General features: G+C 35.8%; 5 protein-coding genes and 1 non-coding gene across 7 annotated transcripts; 3 read left to right on the top strand and 3 right to left on the bottom strand.

The window, feature by feature from the left end:
• Positions 1,023-4,115, top strand: LOC18598151 (histone deacetylase HDT1). The gene is made up of 8 exons (XM_007027546.2): positions 1,023-1,146; positions 2,039-2,115; positions 2,202-2,433; positions 2,524-2,708; positions 3,108-3,218; positions 3,316-3,406; positions 3,616-3,751; positions 3,849-4,115. The coding sequence occupies exons 1-8, from the start codon at positions 1,134-1,136 to the stop codon at positions 3,910-3,912; spliced, it is 909 nt and encodes a 302-aa protein (XP_007027608.2). The 5' UTR covers positions 1,023-1,133; the 3' UTR covers positions 3,913-4,115.
• TRNAL-UAA lies at positions 5,750-5,832 on the top strand. Its single transcript has one exon. It is a non-coding gene; the product is annotated as a tRNA-Leu (tRNA).
• Positions 6,581-10,425, bottom strand: LOC18598150 (enolase). The gene is made up of 16 exons (XM_007027545.2): positions 10,256-10,425; positions 9,883-9,946; positions 9,723-9,787; positions 9,580-9,627; positions 9,155-9,241; positions 8,972-9,052; positions 8,697-8,798; positions 8,466-8,621; positions 8,296-8,358; positions 8,129-8,206; positions 7,766-7,960; positions 7,601-7,651; positions 7,417-7,505; positions 7,260-7,311; positions 7,092-7,148; positions 6,581-6,938 (listed from the first exon to the last, which is right to left on the bottom strand). The coding sequence occupies exons 1-16, from the start codon at positions 10,322-10,324 to the stop codon at positions 6,858-6,860; spliced, it is 1,338 nt and encodes a 445-aa protein (XP_007027607.2). The 5' UTR covers positions 10,325-10,425; the 3' UTR covers positions 6,581-6,857.
• On the top strand, positions 13,545-14,695 carry LOC18598149 (peroxiredoxin-2E, chloroplastic). Its single transcript, XM_018122291.1, has one exon. The coding sequence runs from the start codon at positions 13,692-13,694 to the stop codon at positions 14,364-14,366; it is 675 nt and encodes a 224-aa protein (XP_017977780.1). The 5' UTR covers positions 13,545-13,691; the 3' UTR covers positions 14,367-14,695.
• Positions 16,188-19,175, bottom strand: LOC18598148 (pentatricopeptide repeat-containing protein At5g12100, mitochondrial). Of its 2 annotated transcripts, none has more exons than XM_007027542.2 (2): positions 16,628-19,175; positions 16,188-16,562 (listed from the first exon to the last, which is right to left on the bottom strand). In XM_007027542.2, exon 1 carries the CDS (start codon positions 19,151-19,153, stop codon positions 16,694-16,696), a length of 2,460 nt encoding a protein of 819 aa, XP_007027604.2. In that variant the 5' UTR covers positions 19,154-19,175; the 3' UTR covers positions 16,188-16,562; positions 16,628-16,693. The 2 variants fall into 2 exon arrangements, with proteins under 2 accessions (XP_007027604.2, XP_007027605.2); XM_007027543.2 differs by having other exon boundaries at positions 16,188-16,535.
• LOC18598147 (glucomannan 4-beta-mannosyltransferase 9) lies at positions 20,714-25,808 on the bottom strand. Its single transcript, XM_007027538.2, has 9 exons — positions 24,890-25,808; positions 24,705-24,803; positions 24,331-24,583; positions 23,091-23,201; positions 22,779-22,915; positions 22,463-22,576; positions 22,167-22,366; positions 21,544-21,738; positions 20,714-21,392 (listed from the first exon to the last, which is right to left on the bottom strand). Exons 1-9 carry the CDS (start codon positions 25,217-25,219, stop codon positions 21,230-21,232), a joined length of 1,602 nt encoding a protein of 533 aa, XP_007027600.2. The 5' UTR covers positions 25,220-25,808; the 3' UTR covers positions 20,714-21,229.

Below are 26,230 nucleotides of genomic sequence, written 5' to 3'. Positions count from 1 at the left end.
TCCACTTATTCTTTGAGGGCAGAATTATTAGCTTTACACAAAGGCTTACTTTTATGCCAAGTTTACAATATTTCTAAAGTCTAGACAGAGATGGACTCATTGGTGGTTATGAACATGCTTTAGGACAATAAGAAAAGGTTCCATGAGATATGGTATATATTGGAATCTGTAAAGAAATGTTGGCAAAATATTTCGTATAGAATTTCACACATTTACAGGGAAGGTAATCAAGCTGTAGACTTCTTGTCAAACGAGGGTCACAAACATCAAAATCTTCAAGTATTTACAGAAGCTCAAGGTGAGTTACATGGCATATTAAAATTAGATAAACTAAATTTACCTTAAGTTTGTTTTAAATAAATGTAAAGGATTAATGCTTTTAATTTATTTTTACTGTTTCTTAGTATCATGTTAAAATGGGAACTTCTCTTATTGTTGCATTCAAGGCAACATGCACATAAAGTGGAGCCGTTAATAGATATTAAAATTTTCATAATTCTTGTAACTTTAGAGGTACAGTTTTATGTCCCCCTCCGTTATGTACCTTTTATTTCTTTATTAATAAACTTTAACAGGATAGTTGGGCCCTACGAGAACTTCTAGTTAACAAAAAAAAAAACAAATTGTCCTTTACCAAATTCTAGCCATATTTATTTTTTTCACATATATGCGCGTGTATGACAGTGCGCATGATTGAGAAGGTTTCATCTAAAGGTATTTTTATCCAAAAACCTTATCTTTTGGCTAAAAATAATCAAAATTATAGAGGGCTATTTTCAAAAATATCTTATATTTAAAGGTTAAAAAAAATTATCTGAAATAAAAACTCGGATTAATTAATTATTGGATCCAATAATTTTGGGCCCTTCGGTTCATCTGTGAAAGTCCAAATTTCTTCATTACCCCAAACCAACGGACCCAATAGGCCCAGATCTGAGTCTTTTACGGTGGTTCGCGCAATACCAAATCACAGCCTAGCCCCAATCATCACTCCTTTAACCGACTACCTATAAAATTACACACCCTCTCTCTCTTTCCCGCACCGTCGTTCAAAGTCTTAACCGAATATTACCTAGGAAATTTCATCTAAAAAGCTCGGAAAAACCCTAAGCATTACTTCTCTCACACTCTCAATGGAGTTTTGGGGTAAAATTTTTGTCTCTTTCTTGCAATTCATTCTTTTGATGGTTTTTGTTTCTCTTAATCTTTCTTCTAGTTACGAAATTGGCTGAACTGAATGGTTATTCTGTTTGTTTGTTCCATCTCGAATCATTTGTTCAGATACTGATTTCCTACAAAGATTTGATTTTTCAGGCTGTTGCTTTCGTAATTATTTTGCTTTAAGTTTGGTCTTTTCTTTTTTTAAGAAATTGTATATAAGAGTGCGGCATGGAATCTTTTATGATATAAAGTTACTTACGGAATTAATAAAACAAGTTAAGAGACAATGATTATGTTAATAAGATTACATAAAGTTCAAATAACATAATAAAATGCATATAAAATTATAGATATATCAGTTCTTTGAATTGTTATTTAGGTTCTGAATTTAAATTGATTTTATCTTTTAAATTGTTTTCTCGGGCTTCATGTCTATTTAAAAGAAATTTTTAAAATTTTTGTCATACTTTTTTTACCTAGTCATCCATCAGTGTATTCGGTGCGACAACAAGAGCTAGTATAATTTAATGGTTTGAGGAAAAAAAAATTTTAATGGGTTTGTTGTTCTTATTAAGTGATTATTTCTATGACCAGCAGCTAAGGGTTTGTTTCAGTCTGTTCATTTGGTATTTTGATTTGAACGACCCTGTGGGAAACCTTTAAGATTATGTTTTTTCTGCTACTGCTCTTGTGATTGTGTTTCATGATGTCTTGTTGAAGTGATTATTTCTTAATGGCAATCTTACGTTAAATTTTCGTAAGGTTGCATATTTACAATTTCTTCTTGTTTTTTTTTCTCACTGTATTCTTCAATGCTTTTAGCTCTAATAAATTATGAACCCCCCTGCCCCCCTGAAATTTGGCAATATATATGTAGGTGCTGAGGTTAAAAATGGACAGATCTTTGAGGTTGAATTGGAGGATGATGGCAGTAGGATCTTGCATCTTTCACAGGTTATTAAGGAACTCTTATTGTATGCTTATTTGTGTGTTGAGTTATTTATATCTCTCTATGAAATTTGCCACTGTATAACTAACAGGTTGCCCTTGGTGAGGTGACTGGTGATAACAAGAAAGAAAAAGGAAATGAAACTGTCTGTGTCTATCTCAAAATCAATGATGAGAAGTTTGTAATTGGAACACTTTCTCAAGAGAAATTCCCCCAGATACCATTGGATTTGGTGTTGCATGACAAATTTGAGCTGTCCCATACCTGGAAGAATGGTAGTGTCCATTTTACTGGGTATTATGTTGATACATCTCAAGGTGGCGGTAAGTCATTCTGCTCTTGTGTTTCTTATTTATTTCATATTTGTTAATATTTTTTGAATAAGTCAATCATTTCCAACTTTTACTTCACAGATTCTCAGTCTGAAGAGGAGCTTCCTGAACCTACAATTAATCCCATAAAGCCTCATGCAACAGAATCTGATCCTACTGTGTCAAAAGAGGTTAAGATTGTGGAACCTAAAAAAGAAGAGGATGGTAGTGATGATGAGGATGAAGATGATACTTCTGCGGAGGATGAAGAGTCCAGTGATGATCAGGTAGATCTTTAGCAAGTAGCAACTATTAGTATCATACCCAGCTGATCAGCTCTTCTTGCTTTTAGGGGTTATTCTTAAGTCTGAATATTTGAAATAGGGTGTTAAACTGTTAATGATATCTAGTACGTTAGAGAAATTAGTTTTAAAGTTGTCTTTGCGTGACTGTCCTTGTTGTGAATCTAGAAAATCTTTTGATGTTTTTCCCATATTTTCTTTAAGCTTTTTATCAAACTGCTATTTCTGTTCACCTGACAATTTGTTGAATTGAATGTATCATGTTTCTAACTTGGTCTAGGTAGGAGCTCTTGTTTGGATATAGCTGTTTATATTGTTTTCCTCATAGCCCCATTTGGACAGAATGCCGTGTCTAATTAGAGTTATTCCGAACTGTCATTTTAGGAACCAGGCATGTTGGTTAATGGTGAGAATGAAAGTGACGATGATACTGACAGTGATGAAGATGATAGTGACGAAGAAAGTTCGGATGAGGATCAAGAGACACCGGAGAAGGTATGGACATATGCTTTGGTTTCGATTCAGGACTTTGAGGGGCTTCAGCTAAGTTTTGACTTTATTGTTCTAATCACTAGTGACTGGTTTTCCATAGGCTGAACCAAGCAAGAAGAGACCTGCAGAGTCCACTACGAAGACCCCTGCTCCAGAAAAGAAGGCAAAACTGGTCACTCCGCAAAAGACAGGTAGACTTTCCCTTTTATATGTGCTCCTATGGAGATGTTGATTGCTTAATGACTAATGAGGGATCATAATGCACCATTCTGTTTATTTATCAATTATATATTGGTTGCTTACCCCTTTTCTGATTCTCCCAGCTAGCGCTTTCTACCATTATTAGTTTTTTTATAACTAAAAATTTATATCGTTAAAGAGCTGCAAGTCCTTGGTGCAGATGGCAAGAAAGTGGGTGGACATACTGCAACTCCTCACCCTTCAAAGCAAGCTGGAAAAGCATCAGCTGCCACTGGACAGGTGAAGCAGAATCCGAAGTTAGGTGGTTCATCATTCCCTTGCAAGTCTTGCGGCAGGTTGTCCCTTCTTCTTATTAAGTGGTTAAACCAATTATGATTATATTTTTGTTTAGATTCTTTGGAATAATCATGTATGTCTTCAAAACTTGTGCAGGTCATTTGGCTCTGAAAATGCTTTACAATCTCATTCCAAGGCAAAGCACGGTGCTGCAGTGTAAAAATGATTCGGTCCAATATAATATCTTTGTTTGAATTTTGATAACTATGGAATGGACAAGTGGTGGATATTGACTAGTTAAATGTTTGAAGTAAATGTAATTGACCTTTGTAGGGCCCTTTGAAATTGGCTTATGTTTTGGATGATGCTTTCTATGTGAAAAGAGTAATGTTTGCAAATTATAAGGCTATTACTTAAATGAAATCGCGTCATGCCCACATCTGGAATTGAATTAAATACTGTTTCTGTTTGATTCTTCTTCGTATTTGCTTTAGAAGCAAAAGTAAAAATGTTTGTTGAAAAGCTTAAAAAGGGAAACTTCAAGGACCAGTAGGCCACATACTCCTTGCTGTAGAGGGCTGTGGGGTTGTCTTACTATTCTCTCCGATTAGGTTTCCTGTTCCACCTCCCCGACCTCAAGGACTTTTTGCTTCATTCCATGGCTGCCAGGGAGCACTCAATTGATGATGTATTCACAACTAAGACAAAAGTGTCATTGCCTCAGGCAGTTGGCACAACCACTAGTATAATGCAAGTCTCACGAATTCATTTTTAGACTTAAGAGTATGTTTGGCTCAACTTTTTCTAAGTTCAAAAAATATTATAAAATTTTTATAAAAAATAATAGCTTTTAATATTAAGTTAAAGTTTTTTGATAAATTTATTTTTTATAAGTTTTTTTTATAGATAAATTGTTTGGTAAAATAATTTATATAAATTTTAATTTTAATTAAAATTATCATAAAAAGTATTTAATTTTGTAGCAATAGAGCCTTTTTGTAAATTGCAAGTTAAATAGGGAATTTACTGTCAGGGGTTTATTTTCTTTTCAAAAAAAATTATTTTGAATAAATTAAAAATAAAAACTAAATCCTATTAAAATAAGTTATAAATTTCAAATTAAAAGAAATAAATAAAACAAAATAAATATTTATTAATTAAAAATAATAAATAAATAAAATCAAGAGAAAAAAATTGATTATTGGGTACTGTTAACTCAAATGTGGAATTCACTGTTAAGAAGTTTAGGGATTAAACAATAAACTGAGAAATATCAAATAATAAATAAAGTTTTCAAAGCAAAAAAAAAATATTGGAAAATAAAATGAAAAACAAAACAGAAAGAAAAAAAAGAAATAATACTTAAATACAGTTTTGAATTTTGAATTTTTTTTTTTAATTTTTGTAAGAATAAAAAAAAATCTAGAATGATGATTAGCAGAAAGGGAAAGAGGGAGGAGGTATTTTTTGATAAGATCCTTTTGAAAAAAAATAACTCTCCTAATAAGCTAATTTTTTAAAAAAAATATATGAAAAAGAGAAAACTCTTATTGAGAGCTTTTTTTTATAATTTTATTCTTTAAAAAAATTACTTTTTGAAAGAATTCTAATAAAATATTATTTAATCTAACTTCTCCTTTTAAAATATAAATAAATTAAAAATAAGTCAAGCCAAACAAATAGGTACACTAACTTTACTTTTGCATCTCAAATCCTTGGGAGTCCCAATTATCATTCTAACTCTTATCATAAAATGTCATAAGTGTGTTGGCACTTTAATTAACTAATTAACCAATAAGGATAATCAAGTAATAATGATTTGGATGTAGTCATCTTTAGAGAATGTTCTGATAACTAGTATTACCAAGCTAAAATTCATGCTAAACGGCTGATAGGTCTTTCCTTATAATTTGAAAGTCCCACCTTGTCATAATATTTTGACTCTTTAAGTATCAGTTAAACCAATGAAGTAAAAAATAGAAAGATCAGAAAGACGTTTCACGGTCGATGGAATAACATAGTTTTATTGTAACTCTATATAAACCTGGCAATCAAACGCAGGTTTGCCCGAGAGGTTAAGGGGGAAGACTTAAGATCTTCTGCACATAAGTGCGCGTGGGTTCGAACCCCACAGCCTGCATCTCTTCGCTTTTCCTTCAACTCTTTCTTTGTACCTCTTTAAAGCCTGGATTTAAGTAACCATTGTTGATTGTCCTTTTCAACTTAAGTTTGTTTTGGAATTATGATTTTACCCCATTCCTCCTTGTACTATTCTTTTTCCTACTAACTAGAAAGATTTTTTCTCATTCATCCAACTGTTCTTTTGATCGAAAATAAGTTGGTATAATATTTTAAAAGGATTCTTAAATTATTCAAGAGAATTCAAAATAATTTTTTTTCTTCTATCACATCAATTAAATACATATAGTTTTTATTTTGTATCAAATAAAATCTCATAATTAATGATTAATTAATTATCATTAATTAAAATATTACTTATCATGTAATTATGTAATTATAATGCATCAATATAGTACATCACCATATGATATATCAAAATCACCTGAAATACAATGATATGTAATGTTCTAAATTAATCACAATTAGTTAACCGTTAATCATTAAAATTTATTTAATTCAAAATAAAATTATAAAAATATGATTAAACATATTAAAAAAATACAAACTTAATTAAATTTTTTTAAAATAATATAGAAATTATGCCAAACAAATTTCTTCATGAAAAATAGTTCTAGTTCTCCCTTCATCAACCTTGTCTTTTAAAATTTTCATTTTCACTGTCGAACTGGAATCATTTCATCCAAATCACTTCTCCATTGACTGAGAAAATAAAGAATTGTACTCAAGAATTAAAGAAAATAAGGTTGTGGTGTCGAGAAATTCTTGCATAAGATTAAGTTGCGAGTAACAAAGTTACCTCTACCCCAAAGGTAAATAAAAAGCGGAACCATCATTTCCGAAATAACAAGCAGTGGAGCTTGACAAGAGGTCTGAACATAAAAGTTTGTTGGAACAAAATTTCAGTCAAAATTATTGAAAACTGTTTGGGTCCAACCCACTCTACGTGCTACACTTATTTATTGCATGTGAAGCTCTATCGCACACAACCATTCCGCCTCAGCAAACCTATCATCCAACAAACTCTTAATAGGGCTCAACAGGAGTACGGAAGCTTGCTCCAGCGTAAACTGCATCTGCACCAAGCTCCTCCTCAATACGTAAAAGCTGGATGCACAAAAGACCACCAAGATAAGATAGATCAGACCAAGCTTGGCACAATTTTCTCTTCTCCGAAGAAAGAGTCATGTCTTGATAGGAATCAACATAAAACTCAATTAAAAGAAAAACATATGTTTGTTTAAAGGTGAGGATGTTAACCTGATTGTACTTAGCTAGACGCTCAGACCTGCATGGAGCTCCAGTCTTAATTTGACCCTGATTTTTGTTTTAAAAAAAGGAAAACATGTTAAGAACAAGAATTAGATTGCAACGTCGTAATTCACAACAATGAAGGTTGTAGATTCAGATTTCAACAGAATTTATTACCGTGGCCAAACCCACTGAAAGATCAGCAATAAAAGTATCCTCAGTTTCACCACTGCAAGTAAATAATTTAAAGATTTTGTGAGTAACTGGAATTTTGGAAAAGATATGAACGACAAATCATATTAACAATTTTCCATTTAAAGGTTGACATTCAAACCTTCGGTGGCTGGCCATCACACCCCATCCGGCTCGCTTGGACATTTTGACAGCTTCAATGCTTTCAGTAACAGATCCAATTTGATTAACCTGTTTCCCAATCATACCAACAAAGAATTAGATTTCTATCCAATGCATGGCCAAAACCAAAAATGACTTTCTAAAGAAAAAGAACCAAGTAGTACCTTGAGAAGAAGGGCATTGCAAGCTTTTTCATTGATAGCCTTCTCAACCCTCTGCAGACATTAAGAAAAGAGTATAAATATATCATGTTCCTTCAGAAGGAAAACTTTAAAATACATACTCTATTTCCTATAGGGAAAACCCATATGGAAATGCCAATTTCTAACCTTTGGATTGGTGACCAAGAGATCATCTCCCACAATCTGAACTTTTTCTCCAATTTCATAGGTTAATTTGGTGTAGTGCTCCCAATCATCTTGGTCAAATGGGTCTTCAATTGACACAATAGGATACTCAGAAGCGAATGACTTGTATAAATCTTTGAGAGCATCTCCTGGGATCTTTTGTGAACCGTCATTATTCTGCACGTGCCAAACAACAGAAATAAATGGAGCAAACAAAATTAGTATAACATTAACAGAGCAACTTGAAAGAACAGGCTATCACTACATGATACAGTTATAAAGTATAAACAGATCTCAAAAAGGCACAATGATTGCGAATATCTTGTGAGTTGTGACAGTGCTCACCTCTTCTTTGAAGTTCAGGTCATAGGATTTATCTGATCCATAAAATTCAGATGCAGCAACATCCATTCCAATGACAACCTAGAAAAAGGTAAGGAACATTCAATCAGTCATCTCCTGACATCAAAATAACAGAAAATTAATAAAGGTTAGTAACAAGGGGCACTAACTTTGCCTGTATAACCAGCTTTAGCAATGGCAGTCTTCAACAATTCAAGCCCTTCCTTGTTCTCCTGAACTTGCACAAAAAATGATATCAAATAACTAGTCTTTAACTGAAAAAGAAAGTAACAGGTAAAAATAAAGTGAAACCTTGAGATTTCATCAACCAAGGATTGACCTGAATATTAGGAGCAAAACCACCTTCATCACCAACATTGGTTGCATCTTGACCATACTTCTTCTTGATCACAGCCTTCAAGTGGTGGTAGACTTCCACACCCATCTTCATGGCCTCTTTAAAAGATGATGCTCCTATAGGGAGAATCATGAACTCCTGCAAACATAGACGTACGAGGACATCAATATCAAGAAATGACCAACAAAAAAAAGGGAATTTCAAGACCCATACTTGCATAGCAAGTTTGTTTCCAGCATGTGATCCACCATTGATGACATTGAAAGCAGGGACTGGCAGAACCAACTTCTTGTTACCAGCAAGGTTAGCGATGTGCTGTATCCAAAAGGTAGGTTATTAAATACATATGACACGAACATGGAAAATTTTCTATATAATAAATTACCCAAACAAGATTAAGTGGTTTGGAGGCCATCAATAGAAATCATTCCCCCATTCACACAGCGATATTCAGATGCTTACACAAGTCTAAAGAAGCCAGAATGTACCTTGTAAAGGGGAATGTTCTTGACTTCAGCCCCAGCTTTGCAAACTGCAAGGGACACTGCAAGAATGGCGTTTGCACCAAGCTGGAGGAAAATTAACAAGAAAAAAGACAGAAACATTAAAAGGAGGAGTTAATAAGCATAAAAAAATCATTTGAAAGATAAAGAAGCAACCAGCTAGGTTACCTTTTGTTTGCACCAACCCCACTCATTTTGAGTTCCATCTAGTTGTTGAACCATGAAATTATCAATAGCAGTCTGCTCAGTTGGGTCCTACAAAATGCAATTGAAAAAACACACTTCAGGACAAAGTATACAGTGAATTATTTCCTTAAGTTCAACCAAATGCTCCATTTAGTTAGTTAATAATGCATGATTCTACTTATACATGAAACAATTATGCTGGACTTAATGCTACATTCTTTCCACTTGCTTATTCTTTATCATATGGTAATAACATTTATTGAAGCAAAAACCAAATAGCTGAAAAAGTAACAACCAAACTTAGTTACAACTTACAAAGCCAAGTTAGAAGTTCATTAAAACAATATCATCAGTTCATGATATATTACAAACACAAAATCAAAGGCGAAAATAAGTAAGGGACAAACCTTGCCAATCAATGCAGGGCCGATGATTGTGTTAACATTTGCAACAGCCTATACATATTGCAAGAGCAGGAAATTGTTAATAAAACAAATTATTTAAGAAAAGCGCCAGTAAAAATAAAAGATAAAATCGCAAGATAACTGACCTTTGATACACCTTTGCCAAGGTAATCCGAACCTCCATCTCTCAATTCAAGAGCCTCGTAAACTCCTGAAACAAAATAAAACACGTTCATAAATTAATAAAATTATGAAAAAAATTATAGAAATAAATTATTTTGATTATTACGGGATAAATTAACGTACCAGTGGATGCACCACTTGGAACTGCGGCTCTAACCTTTTTACCGTTGGATGTTTCCACATCAACCTATCATATTCGAGCAAATATTCCGTTAAAATAAATTAAAATTTTGCATAAATTTGGATATTGAAAATAACAGAATTTAACTACCAGAATAACGCTACTGGTATGCAATCAGGGGAAAAAATGATTAGAAAAACTCAGCTAACTGACCGATTCGACTCATCGAGTCGTAACAATCTAAAAGCAAATAGATCGACAAAGATTTAATCGGGAAATGAGTGATGGAGATGCTAAATACATGCAGATCGGTGACATATAAAAGCATCGAAAGGGATGGAAAATGAATAGCGAAGAGCGGATAAGACGGCGAACCTCGACCGTTGGATTTCCACGGCTGTCGAAGATCTGCCTAGCCTTGATGGAGACGATGGTAACAGCCATGAGATAAAAGCTTTTCTGAGATCTAGAGGGAAGAGAGAGTGAGCGTACGACACAGGAAGGTTTGAGATTAGTCACAAGGGTTTATAAGCGAACATTGGAGTGAGGTGTTTATAAAGAGGAGATTAGGTTAATGAGAGCCGTTGATTTCAAACAAAAAATACAGTAGCCATTGGATTTTCGCCTTTGTTAGATTCAAGCAGGAGAAAAAAATACAAGACATGTGAGGAGCACCGGTTTAAACTGTCTTTCTTTGGGTTGTTGTTTTGGTGGACCGGATGCGCATGCTCTGTGGTAAAATTGTCAAAAAGGCCTACAAATTTGGTTCGGTGGGTTCACCTGAAAATTCTTTGTTTTCGGCTTATTGTCCAAGTAAAATGGCAAACAAATGAAAACATTGGCATTTAATTTGAAAAAGGTTTTAAATAAATTAAGGAAAATAAGCACCAAAACAATTGTACTATGCTTAGGCTGTTCTGTTAAAAGTGTCACGTGTTTAGCCTAATGCGATATTTCCAGCGTTGTAGGTTTCAGGTTCTATTGTCTGTTAGTCAACCTATCCATTGATGGAAATGGAAAAGAAAAAACACAAAAAGGCCAATTAGAGTCGAACATTGTTTTTCTTTAATTCTTTTTGACTATTTTGTTTACAAAGGCATGAGTTTTGTGGATTGTTTCAAATAGGTCAGCATTTGCCCCTTGTTTTTTATTTTATTCCCCTGCCAGCTCCAACAAATGCTTTAGATTGAGTTCTGATATGTATTTTTCTGAGCCGACAAAAATAACTGCACGATTCGAAGTTTATTTGTTTATCACTTTTCTGGATCTGAGCATTACGAATCACAAAGCAAAGTCTTCCTATAGTTAGAATTAATAATCATTTTTGATTCGAAAACATGAATTTTTCTTTAATAAAAGATAAAAGTAGATTAATGCCATCCAATAAAGTCAATTATTTATCAAAAGGAGGAAAAAAATCCAGTAGGTTAATTGTTTGTTTTGGCATTCAGCTCTTAAAATTTTTATATTTTTTTTTTATTGTTTTATGTATTCCCACATGTTCGATGACGATGAACCTGTCAGCGGCGATACTACAATCGTTACTGTCTACATCTGCATTTGTTTTTGGTTGATGGGTCTTAATCACTTCCACATTTCTCTTTCCATTCGAATTCAAGTATAATAATAGCTTATAATTCGGTTACCATGTCTGATTTCTTTTTTCTTTTCACATTATAGTTCGTAATTGTGCTTTTAATTATTAATCTGATGTCAAATATTTGGACCCAAAATATTGTAATTAATAATGTTGCGAACTTATGGCTGAAAATTTTTGGCCTCCTATTGTAAGCGTGGGTGTCTTTTTCGCGCAAGGTGCTGCATTGTTTCATGTTGCACTTTTGAACTAAAAAGCGTGAAAATTACTTCATAACTTGGGAGCAAGAAGCTTTTTTGTCCCCGTTCTAATTTATGCCCCGAATCATTCACATGAGCTCACCTAACCCTGGGCACCTACTGCTGCTACTACTACTACTGCAAAAGAGAATCAATCAGGCATATACTTTTGTACTACTAGTATTCAAAACTCACATGACTTCCTCTCGTTTGTCAACAATTTAGCAGATTCCATGCCAAGATATGTATGCCTTTTAGTGAGTCCGTATGGCACCCAATCAATATTATATAATTGATAGGATTGTTGATCATTTTGAAGTGATCGAACTCCTTGAAGTTTGAAGCTTTGTTGGTACAGGCCGTTAGCAAGCTATTTTGCGACCTTGCTTTTCTAACATATCGATGCATTCAAGGCCCCATTCCTGATTAAAAAACCCTTTGGGCCTTTAGGCAGACAACAATGTTGTCGTTACATCGTAAGGAGGCTGTTATATAGTAGCACACTGTCACAATATTTTTCCACTAATGTCAAATTTTCCCTAGTGTTAATTGATTTTTTTATTTCGAGTAATTCTACCGTACAATTCCAGAAGCAAGGAAGCAACTGTCTGCGCAGGAAGTTTTACATCTTACGGGGATCAGCTCAACATGGACGGCCCAGCCCAATATCAGGGCTCCTAATTCGGAACAAAATGCCGATGCACACTAAAGCACTTGGGCCACGGCTACGCGTGGGTTGACTAGGCTTCCTTTTTAAGTAAGGTTGAAAAGTTTTTGTAGGGTTTTTCATTGTTTAAATATTTTATAAGTTAATGGAAAAAGTTAAGTTGATTCATGTAAAATATCTTAGAGTCTTCTCGAGCTTAGGAAATTTTCATCGACCTTTTTCTCTTATAGATTGATCCCATTGAAGCTATTATTATATTAAAAATTATAAGTTAAAAATTACGTTGCTTATTATGTATAATAAAATTCTTTTTGATAAATGTTACTGATTATAAGCATTAAAATTTGTTTTTGAGTAATTGTTTCATTTGGCTTTATATGTAGAGCTTTTTTATAATTCAGGTTGATTATAAAAAAGTGACTGGTGTAAAAGTGTAATCACGCTGGTCCAGGTTCTCAGGAGCCTTAACTGACAGGTGAAGGTCATGTGACTGGTGTAAAAGTGTAATTACGCTGCTTTGAAAGGTTGCTAGGCGGCCCTGGCATATGGGAATGGGATGCACATCAATTTGTCAATTTGTTTTCTCCTGCGTTTAAGATTAAAAATTGTTTAGTCTTTATCATTCAGCAGGCCACGTCTGGGTGCTCACAATTAAAATATTCAAGGTTCAAGTATCAACCTACTTGAAGTATAATTTGATAAATGAGCCAAATTCAAAGATGTTAATTAATGTCTGCCCCGGCTAACAGCAACACTATAGGGAAGTGCTCCGTGAAAGATTTTATATATATAACAATGTTAATAGGTAGTACACTTTTTCTTTGTTAATGTAAAAAATATTTCAGAGCCTAGGATTAAATTCCAATTTTGCCCACCGCAGAATCATTTAACCAACTCGTAATTGCTCGCTTCTTTTTAATTTTGTAATTATATATCTTGCTCAATGACACCTAATCTATGGTAAATTTCCATTTACAACCTTTTAAAAATCACATTGCTAATTTATCAAGAAAATAAGTAATACAGTTACTACTAAATTTTTTAAGTCTTGTTTCCATGTATATTCCCTTCCCTAGTTACCGGACACAGTTCCTCCTACGAAGAAAAAAAAAAAAAGAAAAAGGAAAACATTATCATCAAACCTGGCAACCTCCCAACAAAGAAATAATCACTGACCCTCTTCTTCTCACGTGACTTCCTTTGTTCCCTCCGCCCTCTTCCAAAAAAAGGAATCCCACCTCCAAACCAAAACGCCCACACAAACCTCAATCTTTTATTCGCTCTTCTCTCTTTATACTTCCATTAACAATGGCAGCTTCCTTAACAGTCTCAAGGTTTCTCTCGCCAACCGTCCTCTCTTTTTCCGCTACCACCACCAAACTTTACCCTAAATCCTTTTCCTCGAAACTCTCCTTTTCTCCCCGTTCCCTCAACCTCCACCGCCGCCCTTCAAAACCCATTTCCTTTTCCACCAAAACAACACAAATCTCCGCCTCAATCTCCGTCGGAGACAAGCTTCCCGACGCAACCCTCTCCTACTTCGACGCCGACGGAGAACTCCAAACCACCTCAGTCTCCTCCCTAACCGCTGGCAAAAAAGTCGTCCTCTTCGCCGTTCCGGGCGCTTTCACTCCCACCTGTTCCCAAAAGCACCTCCCGGGCTTCGTCGAAAAATCGGGGGAGCTCAAAGCCAAAGGGGTCGATACCATTGCCTGCGTGTCGGTGAACGACTCGTTTGTGATGCGTGCGTGGAAGGAGAATCTGGGGATTAACGACGAGGTTCTGTTGTTATCTGATGGGAATGGGGAGTTCACGAAGAAAATTGGGTGTGAATTGGATTTGAGTGATAAGCCCGTTGGGCTCGGAGTCCGCTCCCGAAGATACGCGCTTTTGGCTGAAAATGGAGTCGTTAAGGTTCTTAATTTGGAGGAAGGTGGTGCTTTTACTTTCAGCGGGGCTGAAGACATTCTCAAAGTGCTCTGATTTTGGTGAGATTGGACACTGGGGACTTTCTTGTTATTCCTTAAACGCGGTCCTTGGGTAGTTTTTGTTTTGTTTATAAAAAAGAGCCAGAATCTGAGAAATCTTTTGATGAATGTTCGCAATAGAAGGATATTTATGAGATTTTGTATGAATCTTTTCGTTAGATGTTTTTTTGGAATTCTCTCTCTTTGGAAATAATTCGAGTGTTTACGTTGTTGTGTATTGTTGGTGAGTGGTGATGCACAAGTATCAACGATTTTCTTTGTGACTTTGTGAGGTAAAAAGAAAGAGTGAATTAACTATGCAACTCGACAGGTTTCAATTGGTTAGAGCAGTAGGCTTTTTATTTTTCTCTGTTTCAAATGCTTTTTAATTAGAATGTGTGCTTAACCTTTGATGAGGAGTTAACACGAGGTTTGTTCTTCCTGCATTGTTGATAGGCTTTTAGTCGCATACCCTTTTGTGTACTTTCTAGCAGTGTAACATAGCACTGGGAAGAGAATGAGGGAATTGATCCAGCGGGGAAGGAAGTTTGGGGTTATTTATGTAGTGAATGCTACCAATTACTGGACTTAATTGTGCTGATTTTATTCGAGTTTCAGATATATACAATTTCTCTCGATATAAGAAGATATATACACTCTGTATTTTATCATCAATTTCAAGTTCAGGGAACTTGATCTGAACTCGAAAACGAGGTGCATTGACTCAGCTTAACTTTAACATGCTGGTTGCTAGTCATGAAGGTTTGGAGACTAGGGACCAAGGTCCATGCTTGGGATTACCAGGATGCGACCAGCAATAATGTACTCGGGTCATCCGAGACATAGTTGTAGCAAGTCACATACTTGGGGCAGAGCCTCATTCCACGAGGGCATGAAGAGTGACCTGACCTGAGGTCATTGTAAAGAGGTTGGAAGCACAAGGTTGTCTAGGGTTCTCGTTAGGTCAAAAATAAATTTCAGTTAGACATGCTGGCTGTTGAGGTGGTCGATGTGTCAAAACTGTTGATGTTACACTTGTTGCAAAGCACATAATTGCCTCTAATCTCATATTGGTCAATCTTTCATTGAATTGGATTCTAAATTACATTACATTCTGTTCTAATTATAATTTTTTCTGAAATATAAATTACATTACATTACATTCTATCCTATTCTAATTATAATTTAATCATGAACCTAGGTCATTTGTCAAAAACTGGACATTTTGATTCAACATTTGAAGAAAGAAACCCCTCCGTGTACGCTCGAGTCAGTTTTGAGAGTTAGTCAATGTGTCTAATATGCAAATACTAATAATCGTATTTGAGCAATTATCAAAAATGTATTATTTGATTTATTTTTAAATGGTGAGTATTGCACGATGATATATTTTATTGTGAACATTCATGTAACCCGTCAAGCACCACACCATACTTTGTTTTGGTTTTGGGCCGAAACTTCAAAGTGAAATAAAAAATGAAAAAGAAAGTGTAAAAGATTAAAGATTCATGCTTTTGCCCTTCTGTTTTGCCTAACTCTTCTGCACTGTTATAGATCATGTTGAGAATTTATATTTAAAAAAACTTATCTTTTTAATATATGTCATATTTTTTTTAATTTTATTAATAAAAATAACATCTTTTTAATTTTTTTTATGTGTATATACTCCACATAAGTCAAGAGTCCAAGGCTCAGTTGGAGAGAGGAGAGGAGTATTGGGTTGAGATATAAAATAATGTCTTCAGCTCATTAAGGAAAATTCATAGGCCCAGGTACGTAGTATAAACCGATTGTTCACGATTTTTTTTTTTTCTTTGATCAAAGTAGGCTACGACACTTGTAATAACTCGATATGATATCCTGCTTCTTTGTTACATGCGCCTTGATATTTCTAATATTGTAAAATATGTTGCAATAGTACTTTGATAACAGCGGCATCCCAAGCCCATTGGTTAGAAGAGACTAACTATACATATGAAACATCTTTGGCTTTCTATGAATATCGATTTTCAGGCTAGAAGCTTATACACAGGAAATATTACCTAGCAAAACATTCACAGTGCTTATTAACCACTTGAACATAGCCATCCTTCTCAACCTTCACTCGTTCAGCGCTCCTTCCATGCACTGACCTTGCAGGGGCACTAACCAGCCTTCCTTTGTGAGGTCATTTAGTGTCCACCTTCTGTCATTTAGAACAACAAGCCGATCACTATAAAGAAAGAAATCAGTTTCACAGGAACATGAATCCAGACAATGGTAGAGAATATTGGATACCTGTCTCTTTAACTGTGAATATATTGCTTCACAAAGAACCGGATCTAACCAGGTATTTCTCCTCAATTACATTTTCACAACAGCAGATAGGTCTTCACCAAAGCTCCAATCATCCATTCCTTTAACCTTCATTTCTGAGCAGATAATCTGGGCTTCTTGCAACCTTCCCTGCTCTGTAAGGCCAGTCAGAAGTTTATTACAAGTAGTGAAACGTGGAAGGAAATGATTCTCAAGCATTTCTCTATACCAAAGATATGCTCCAATGAAATCCTTCTGTTCACAATATCCTCTAATCAGTAGGTCATAGGTATCAGCTTTAGGAACCAATCCCTTGACCTTCATATCACTAACAAGATTCTTTATTTCCGACAAGTTTCCCCTTCTGAAGTGCCCCAGAATCAAGCTATTGTACGTCATTTTGTCGGAACAAATTCCTTGTTCTACCATCTCATGATGCAAAGCAAATGCCTGAACATCTCCATGCTCTGCATACAAGTGAATCAGTATATTGTATATAAGTCGATCAGGAGTCAAATGCATCTCTGACATTTCACAAACCAGTCTTTGTACAAGCTCTATACCTTCCTTGCAGCATACATTAATGAGAGGACAATATGTATTCAAAGTAGGCTTTATACCCAAATTCTTCATGTTCTCATACAATTCCAGACATTTATGAGCATTTCCCTCATTAGAATACCCTGATATCAAGGTGTTGTAGGTGATGACATCAGGAGTACACCCACTACTTGAAATTTGGGAAAGCAAATCTTCAGCTTCAGTTACCCTTCCCTTTTTGCACAGCCCATTGATGAGTGTGTTGTATGTTACAATTGTTGGTCTTGTTTCACCTTTCGCCATTTCATCAAAGTACCTGAAAGCATCTTTCAACTTTCCTGCTGTGCAATTACCAGCAATGAGCATGTTATATATTAGCACATTAGGCAATACCCCTCTACTTACCATATCCCTGAAGGTTATTTCAGCTTCGAGAAGCTTACCATCCTTGCATAAATAATTTATAATTGAACCATAACTTACGACATTTGGCTTAATCCCACGATTTTCCATTTCTTCTATAATCGCAAAACACCTATCCAATAGGCACAGTTGCCCATAACCATTAATTAGGATGTTGTATGTCTCAACATTCGGTAAAACACCCTTCTCTCTCATCATTTTTACCCATTCTTCAGCATATTCCACCTCTTTCATTTCACAAAATTTGTCAATCAAAGAATTGAAAGTAACACAATCCGGCCTCAACCCCAACTTCTCCATATGCTCAACCATTGAAATGGCTTTGTTCATGTTACTAATCCGACAATATCCATTCACAATGGTATTATATACCACCTCATTCGGCACAAACCCTTTTTCAATTTCTTTCTGCAAAAACTTTTCCGCCTTTTCAACTTTCCCTTCCTTGCATAAATAATTCAACCAGTTACTTAACATATATCTATTGATTCCAACTCCTTTCCCACTCACTTCTTCATACAAAGCCAATGCACTTTCAACATTTCCACTCCTCAAAAACCCATCAAAAAGTATACTGCAAGTAAACCCATCAGGAGCAAACCCTTGAGCTTCCATTTCCTTCAAAACCTGTTTCGCGTCCTCCATCCTATGGGCACGACAAAGCCCACCAACCAATATATTGAAAGTGACAAGGTTAGGCTCCACATTCTCTCTTACCATCCTCTCTTTTAAATCAAACGCTTTCTCCAACTCCCCAACCTTACAATACCCATCAATAAGTGTATTATAAGTAACCACACTTGCCACCAACTTTCTCTCAAGCATCTCATGAAACAGTTTCTCTGCATCCCTAATTCTCTTCTCTTTACAAACCCCACCAATCAAAGCATTATACATAAACAAACTTGGACTCACCCCTTTTTTCTTCATAGAATGCACATACTCATTAGCCCTTTTCAAATCCCCTAATTTTACTGCAGCTTGAACAGCTTTTCCATACATAAATTTATTCGGTCTAAAACCAGACTCATTTATTTCCTCAAACAAATTAATGGTTTTATCAAACTTATTCAAAGACACTAAAGATTCAAGCAACAAGTTAAGAGAAGTTATAGAAGGTTGCATACCTTCTTTCCTCATAGCTTTATATAACTCCAGGGCTTCACTGTGCATTTTGGATTCTGCTAATAAGGAGAAGAGAATATTTGAAAAAATGAGTTTTAAAGAAGGTGAGGTAAGAGAGAAGAGAGTGAAGAGATCAGATGGTGAAGCAAATGGCGATTTTGAGAAAAGAAGAGATTTTGTGAGGTTTTGAGCAGCTTGGGTTTGGCCCTGTTGGAGAAAAGCTGAAAGGTTTTGAATATGTTGATGGCATTCATGGTTATGCATAAAGCTTTCATTTTCGTTGTTGGTGTTGGCTGTTGGGGCTTCATTGGTTTGGGTTTTGTCTGGTGAGGAGAGCGTGCAGAGAGAGAGGGAAGTTCGGAGTTTCTTCTGGGAATTGCAGGAGAATTTGGAGAGAAGAGTGACGCGCTTTGCTGCCATGTTTGAGTTTTGCAATGAAACTGGTTACGGTTTTGACTCTCTAAGAGAACCCTTTTGAAGGGTTTGATTAAATGGACCGAGAAAAGGGGTTTGATTAAACACTTGGGCCAAAAACTTAGAGCAAGTTAAAGACGTAACCCAAGTAAGCCCATCAAAATCCCCGTAAGCCCTCCATATGCTTCATGAAAAGAAGCCCATTTCTACCTGTGATGACCCAACAAGTAGAGAAGTCTCACTTGTTTTATCTTGTGCTTGCGAGTTTATTACCTGGTACTGGTAAGAAATGATTACATCAAATTATTTCACATCAACAAATTTCACTTGCAGTTAAATTTTGCCATATAATTTTTCATTTTAACACGTTATCATTAGTAGAATCTTACAATAGAATATTTTACCATTTTAATATGATTCATTAGGAGTCAAAATTAGTCAAATGAACGTTTCGTACTATCTTTTCACTTAGCTGATAAATTGGAGAACGCAGATATAAAGCGGTAGGCCCAGTTCTCACAGGTGAATGGTGAACAGAAGCCACAGGTGCTGTCAAGTGTCAACAGAATGTGATCGTTTTTCTGTTTCTGGCTAATAATCAAGATCCTAATTTCTTTCCAGGGCATGCATAGAGAGACAAAGTCGTTGATAAGTTGCATGATGTAACCACACAAAAGCTGGCATGGTACCACCGGGATTAATAACTTGTGTTGTTGAGGTTATAAATTCATTCCTGTCACTCCACTTTATTTCAAGTCTTCTCTAATTTATCGAATCATAAATGATGCATGATAAATGTCAGTGGTTGGCAACTTGGATCGCGTTGGCCCTTGAGGGGAAGCTACTTGAATACACCAAAATTTCATCTGCCTTTGAACATCAACTACTCCCAAACCTGAAACCACACCTGATCCTTACCATGGAATGTTAAGTTGAGTTGGAAACTTGAAAGTGGTCGTTACTTGTGTACAAGCAAACAGTGGAAATCCTTCGAATTAGCTGCTCGGAAGAGAAGTGTTAGTAAATAAAAATTATAATTGGAACCTCATGTATCATATTAAGCTTTCAGGTTGAATTGATTATGACTTTTTTAGCTAGCTGGTTGAGGGAGTAGAGACCTATGCAACAGATATGTAGGTTCAGGGTGGCAGGCAGTGCTCTTTTTTCTCGCAGGAAGAATCAGCAAGGGTGTTAATTCGCTATAATTTTCTGCCGGAGAGGAAATGGAATTGTTTTCAACATTTGGCCTTAGAATGGTTTGAAGAGTGTCAGGCTGTATCAAGATACAATGCTTACTTTGTATTGTGAGCAAACTTAAAAAGTGGAAGGATCAAAATTGTAAAGTCTTAATTTGTCGTGTGACCTATGTTTCATGTGGAAAGATGGAAGCAGTCCCTTCCATGCAAAGAATTGTAAATCATTGAAGTCGGCTCCTTCATTGCATTCTTTATCTATCACATAACCATATATTCTCAAACAAAAGGTCGTTGTATACATAGCAGCATTTTCTCTGGACTATGCTTCCACACAGTGTGTGTGTTGTGTGGAGAGAGAGAGGAGCAGAGAGACAAAGATGAATGGAAAATCGACTTTGAAAATTACACTTTTCCAATTATTTTATTCCTTCTCAAACAAATCCCAACCACAACAGAATGGGAAAGAGGGGGAAAAGAAGAGCTACAAGAAAGAAAGAAAGAAAGAAAAGAAAAGATCACAATTGCAAACAATTCACTCCAAAATCTTCCCTATATCTATCTGGTGTCTAAACCCAGAAACTGCCTTCATTTGCCCCTCATCTTCTCTGTATGACGCATTGCCATTACAACATTTGTTATGTATTTTCCTTAATTTCTTGGATATTCACAAGAGAACTAACTTGTTTCGAGTAACATACTCGAATTCTTATACTCAACCCGAAAGATAACCGTGTTTTTTATCCCTGTCTTTTTATACGAAACTAAAATTGCAAGAAAATGTCCCTATAAACGCCACATACTCTGTTGCTGAAGGAGAGAGAGACCTGCTGAGGGCGATTACTTAGTGGCCAAAAGAATTACACCAACGACTACTTCAGGACTCGCACTAAGAGTTGGGGACAATGGTGCCAACATATCCAAATCCCATAATGAAGAAGGCAACTGCTTGGGCAAAAAGATATATGAAGTAGTGGTTTTTCCCGAACACAACATCATAGCAGCCACAGAAGAAGAGGTAAGCTCCGACACAAAGCTCTAACAAGTGGAGTCTGTCAATATTTAAACGCAAAACAAGAGTTTTAAATCAGATACTAACGAAGATAATAGTTTGTTACTGTTTTTTTGGTCTCAATACTTAAAAAGGCTAATTTGAATGATAAGTCAAGGTTGCAATAGCATATTCAATTTGATAGCCTGTACCTTTCTCCAAACCTGAAACGAGGTTTTCTGGGTGCCTTTGTGCCTGCTTTAGCCTTGAGAGCATCTCCCAGTTTCTCAGTGACAATCCATTCATTCACTCTACCAGCCTCTAAGAGGCCAATAAAGGTAGCCTTGGTCCGATGCAATGACATGACATTTTCAAAGAGGATCCAAAAGACCAATAAGTGAAGCGATCTGAAAGAGAAATATGTAAAGTAAATGTTAATTAGGTGAATTAGGCTAATGTTTTTTCTTGGAAACAGTTGAGGGAAAGAACAGCTAATTAGACCTCTAATCGATTAGTTAACAATAATTTCATAAGAAAAGCAGAATAGTGTATTGTTTGCAAAATCATAAGCTTATAAGCTAATGTCTTCTTCTACCATTAAAGCAATCTTTGTTGGAGCTCCTTCGTAGAAGCAGGGCAACCTGATTTCTTGAGAGTCGATTTACACGTCAATTTGTGTTATGTTATCAAAATCAAGCAGCTAATGCACTGTATAATCAAACTTGTAGATTTTTCCAACGATGAATTCAGAATTCTATTTCAAGTTATGAGAGAACAATAAAATCTATGGAGGGAAAGGACTCAAAAAGGGAAACAGACTGCAAAAGAAGCAGACCTTGGAGTTCCAACTGCGTTGAGAATGGTAATGATAGTAGGAATATAAACAGCTCCCCACTTTGGAACCTCAACTTCAGGTACCAGAACAGTTGCAGGTAATACAACGCAGTAAAATATGAATGTAACAATGTGGGCAACAAGCTTTCTGACCACGAAGAAGCTGTAGATTACATGTACCTTCTTCCATGAGGAAACTTTCTGCAGTAAATTTTACCAAGGGGTCAAAATATAAAGAGCGAGCCATTAAAATTTATAGTAATTTAACTCCTTAATTTATGAGTTTAAGTAGCTAACCTTGTTTGTAATAATCTCCATCACCATTTTCCTGAAAAGGTTGGCAGGACCACAAGACCAACGGTGCTGTTGATAGCGATAAGCCTTCAATGTACTAGGCAATTCATTTTTCACCTAGAGATGAGGCAGTAAAATTCTGAGCCTTGTTTTCTTATTGATTAACAAAATAAATAAGGAAGTTAAGATGTAGAATGTAACATTGGACCAAACAAAATGAAATGTCTCGAGCCGTGAACCGAAGCTGATATCGGTCTGACTTCAGTTGAGTTCAGAATATGCATCCAAATTACTGGATAGATAGAACTCAGGACAGTACCTTTAGGCTTCCCAGGTAAAGGAATTTCCAGCCTTTTAGACTAGCTCGGACTGCCAAGTCCATATCCTCCACTGTGGTTCTATCTTTCCATCCTCCTGCCTCATTCAAAGCAGCAATTCTCCACACTCCAGCAGTTCCTACACAAGTTTAACCCAATATGAAATTAGATTTAAAATTTATCCAGTTACACACCAACATTTGATTCAACAATTTATTCGTATCTCTTGCTTGTTTAAAGAGTAAAATTCAAACTTTTCGTTTATAAATAAAAAATTAAAATAAATTCCATTTAACGGGTTTGTTTATTATTACCGTTGAAGCCGAAGAAGGCGTAAGTGGAAGACCCCACTTCTTGTTCCACAGTGAAATGGTAATCTAGTGACATTTCTTGCATTCTTGTCATCAAGCACTCATCAGCATTCACTGTAAGAAATAAAAGGAAAAAGAAACAACAGCAGGAAAACCATTTAGCACCTTTAGCTGGCATTAGCGAAAATATCTTATCAACAAATTATCATGATGATATCAAGAGGGCCATTAAAATCAAACGTCGGTTAGTACACATGGACAATGAGCAAGGCATGAGGTCCACCACTTGCAATATTGCACATGCAAGCTGCCGGGAATGTGAGTAGAAAGTTTTTCTGTACAATACAAAGATAACCCACCCTCTGCAAATTCTTTAAGCCCAAACATGCCCTTTACCAGGGCAGTTTTCAACATTTATTGGAAAGAATACAGGGGTAGATCCGCCGAAGACCTAGTGCCTCCGTAGCAAGTAAATACTAGGGACGCTTGCAGCTTTTTCCTAGCTGACAAGTGTCTACCAGATTACTTAGCTACCCTTTTATGGGTCCATTTAAAATCAATTTCGGGCCTCTTTTGCTGAGATAAAACTCATCAAATTAACCCACCAAGACTGCCACATGGTCGCATGTCATGCTCCAATTATCCAGACTGTCGTTAGCAATTCGAGCACTTTTTCTATCACCGAAAATCAATATAAATGAAAGAAAGATTTTCTTTAGCCCATGGAATAGTTTAGTTCATAACTTTCTCAGAGTTGTGGTAATGGCTTGGATTCTACAGCAGGATCAAGTTCCCGGAAGTTAAAATAATCACCAAAATGACAAATTCCAGGTGCATTTTCTTTGCTTCCAAAGAGTGTCGGACAAACTAAAATAAAACAAAATACCAAAAACGACATCTCGAAATAGCACTCTCTACTTTTTCAGCTTTTTTATACTTCTCCTTTTCGCACCGATGTGAAGCACGCACGTGTCCAAATCTCTGTTAAGCCAGCAAGGACTGGACCGTCGATAGATCCACGAGGGTGGGGACCCACCTAACCATACCCCTAATAGACCCACCGACAGTCCTCAAAACATAATCGTTTTAACAGTGATTGTTTCACAATCCACACCGAAATCTAATTTAAGGTTGTAAGAAACAAAACAAGTTTTTATTTAGTCAAAGCTAATTAAGGGATGGCTTTGTTAATACTAGTACGACGAGTAGTGGTAGTAGTTAACAGGTGATTAAGCGGAATTACCGAATTTCCAACGAGCTTGAACCAAAGCTAATTCGGGGTTGTGAACAAGGAAAGGAATGGTACGCCAAAGGAAATCAGGTTCTGGCTGGAAATCAGCGTCGAAAATGACTACGTAATCACAATGTTTCACGTAGCTTCGTTTCATGCCTTCTTTCAGGGCGCCTGCTTTGTAGCCGTTTCTATTGTCTCTTATCTCATATTTGATGTTGATGCCTTTGCTGGCCCATCGTTGGCACTCCAACTCCACTAAGTCCTTCATTTTTTTAAATATATTTTTCATGCAAGAAAACAAGGCAACCCAGATCATAAGAATTTTCACTACACTTGTTAGTAAAACTCAATTTCTCTTTCAAAATTTGGTTGTTTTTGTGTACCTTAATTGTCGGGTCAGTTGAATCATCAAGGACTTGAATAATGATCCGATCAGAAGGCCATGAGAGGCCACATGCTGCCCCAATTGACAGTTGATAGACCTGCATTATTAATAAAAAAAGAAAGTATACAATTAAACATTGGACTTAAAAAGAAAAAGAAAAAGAAAATGCTAACAGAAAATGACCTCTCTTTCATTGTACATTGGAATTTGAACCAGAACCATGGGATAAGCCGAGTTTCCCAACTCAACATCATCTTTAATGGGTTCCCTTTTGTATCTTCTCTCTGGTTTTCTACCGAAGAGCTTGACCAGCATAATGACTATGCCCATGTAAACCCTCTCAATGAAAAGCATCAGAGACATGATCAAACAAACGATAACCGTAAGTCTCAACAATGGTACTATCAATGGCGCTTTGATCTGACCCCAAATCACTGCCATTTGCATGGAGAAATCATCTCTCGTTCCCTGGAATGTATCAGGAAGAATGGTTGTCGAAGAAAGCCGATCCATTTCCTGGCTTTCTCAAGTTAAAAGAAGGAAACAAAAAACAGAGCAAAAACAGGGGAGGACCAAATGGGAAGCTAAGAACAAGAGTGAAAGATGATTTTACACAGGTCTTGAAAACAACCCACTAGATCTGCTTAAATAATAAAGGACATTCTTCGACAAAGGAGATGGAATATTTCCCTTCTTTTGTTTCTTTCTTTGTGAATTTGCTTCTGGTTCACGCAAAACAATGGAGGTAGAGCAAGCTGGAAAAATGCCAGTCACTGGCTCAAACACCCCCCCACTATTTTGCAGCAACCCACAAGCTAAAAACTCCCTCTACTTTCTTAATCTAAACATCTCAGAAATGTACGTTACTCTAACAAAGAAAAATGAAAATCCTGATGATAACTGCTTCTTTTTTTTTTTTTTTCTGCTTCTGTTATTCGGAAGAAAAACAGAAGCAGAGACTTGAAAAAGCAAGAAAAAATAAGAGCGATAGAAAATGAGAGAGAGAACAATGTCTTATATAAGCTCTCTCTTCTCTGGTTGTTGTGTTTTTAATTTTATTTCTCACTCTCATTTCCATTTTCAGAACATTTGTTCTCTCTCTTTTTTTTTTCTTTTTCTTTTAATTTACAATGGTTTACTTTCCAACTACAAATGTGCGGCTGGTATAAAAGAAGTTAAAAAAAAATGGTGGAATTTACAATTTAATCTTCCGACAGTATTCCACCGGTGAATGACGTCATTTACTGGCGGCTAGGGTTATGCATCTTTATCCGTTTGTGGGACCTAATTTATAGTAATTATTAAGCTTGAAACAAGCTCAATCTACTTTCAAGTTTTCAACCGTGCATTTTTTTTGGTGATTTAACTCTATGATTAATACATTTTTCCCGTTTTTCTTTCTTTTCCCAATCAGATTTAGTTTATGATTTATATGTATGTATCTATGTTCTCGATATATCACAAATTATATGTCCTATTTACTTGGAGTGGAGGGGAAATATTAAAAAATCTTCTTTTTTCAAA

Source organism: Theobroma cacao, chromosome 5 (assembly GCF_000208745.1).
Source record: "Theobroma cacao cultivar B97-61/B2 chromosome 5, Criollo_cocoa_genome_V2, whole genome shotgun sequence".
Taxonomy (NCBI): domain Eukaryota; kingdom Viridiplantae; phylum Streptophyta; class Magnoliopsida; order Malvales; family Malvaceae; genus Theobroma; species Theobroma cacao.
This window is presented reverse-complemented; position numbering and strand designations above follow the sequence as displayed.

Excerpts from the sequence above, each read along its gene's own strand:
- LOC18598151 (XM_007027546.2), top strand. Across the intron at positions 2,116-2,201 it reads GGATCTTGCATCTTTCACAG|GTTGCCCTTGGTGAGGTGAC; the intron begins GTTATTAAGGAA and ends TATAACTAACAG. Across the intron at positions 2,709-3,107 it reads AAGAGTCCAGTGATGATCAG|GAACCAGGCATGTTGGTTAA; the intron begins GTAGATCTTTAG and ends CTGTCATTTTAG.
- LOC18598150 (XM_007027545.2), bottom strand. The coding sequence starts at position 10,324 with ATGGCTGTTACCATCGTCTCCATCAAGGCTAGGCAGATCTTCGACAGC. Across the intron at positions 7,652-7,765 it reads TCTTGGTCACCAATCCAAAG|AGGGTTGAGAAGGCTATCAA; the intron begins GTTAGAAATTGG and ends TAATGTCTGCAG. Across the intron at positions 6,939-7,091 it reads GTCTAGCTAAGTACAATCAG|CTTTTACGTATTGAGGAGGA; the intron begins GTTAACATCCTC and ends TTGTGCATCCAG.
- LOC18598149 (XM_018122291.1), top strand. The coding sequence starts at position 13,692 with ATGGCAGCTTCCTTAACAGTCTCAAGGTTTCTCTCGCCAACCGTCCTC.
- LOC18598148 (XM_007027542.2), bottom strand. The coding sequence starts at position 19,153 with ATGGCAGCAAAGCGCGTCACTCTTCTCTCCAAATTCTCCTGCAATTCC.
- LOC18598147 (XM_007027538.2), bottom strand. The coding sequence starts at position 25,219 with ATGGATCGGCTTTCTTCGACAACCATTCTTCCTGATACATTCCAGGGA. Across the intron at positions 22,577-22,778 it reads TTTACCTGGGAAGCCTAAAG|GTGAAAAATGAATTGCCTAG; the intron begins GTACTGTCCTGA and ends CCTCATCTCTAG. Across the intron at positions 21,739-22,166 it reads AACGCAGTTGGAACTCCAAG|ATCGCTTCACTTATTGGTCT; the intron begins GTCTGCTTCTTT and ends TTTCTCTTTCAG.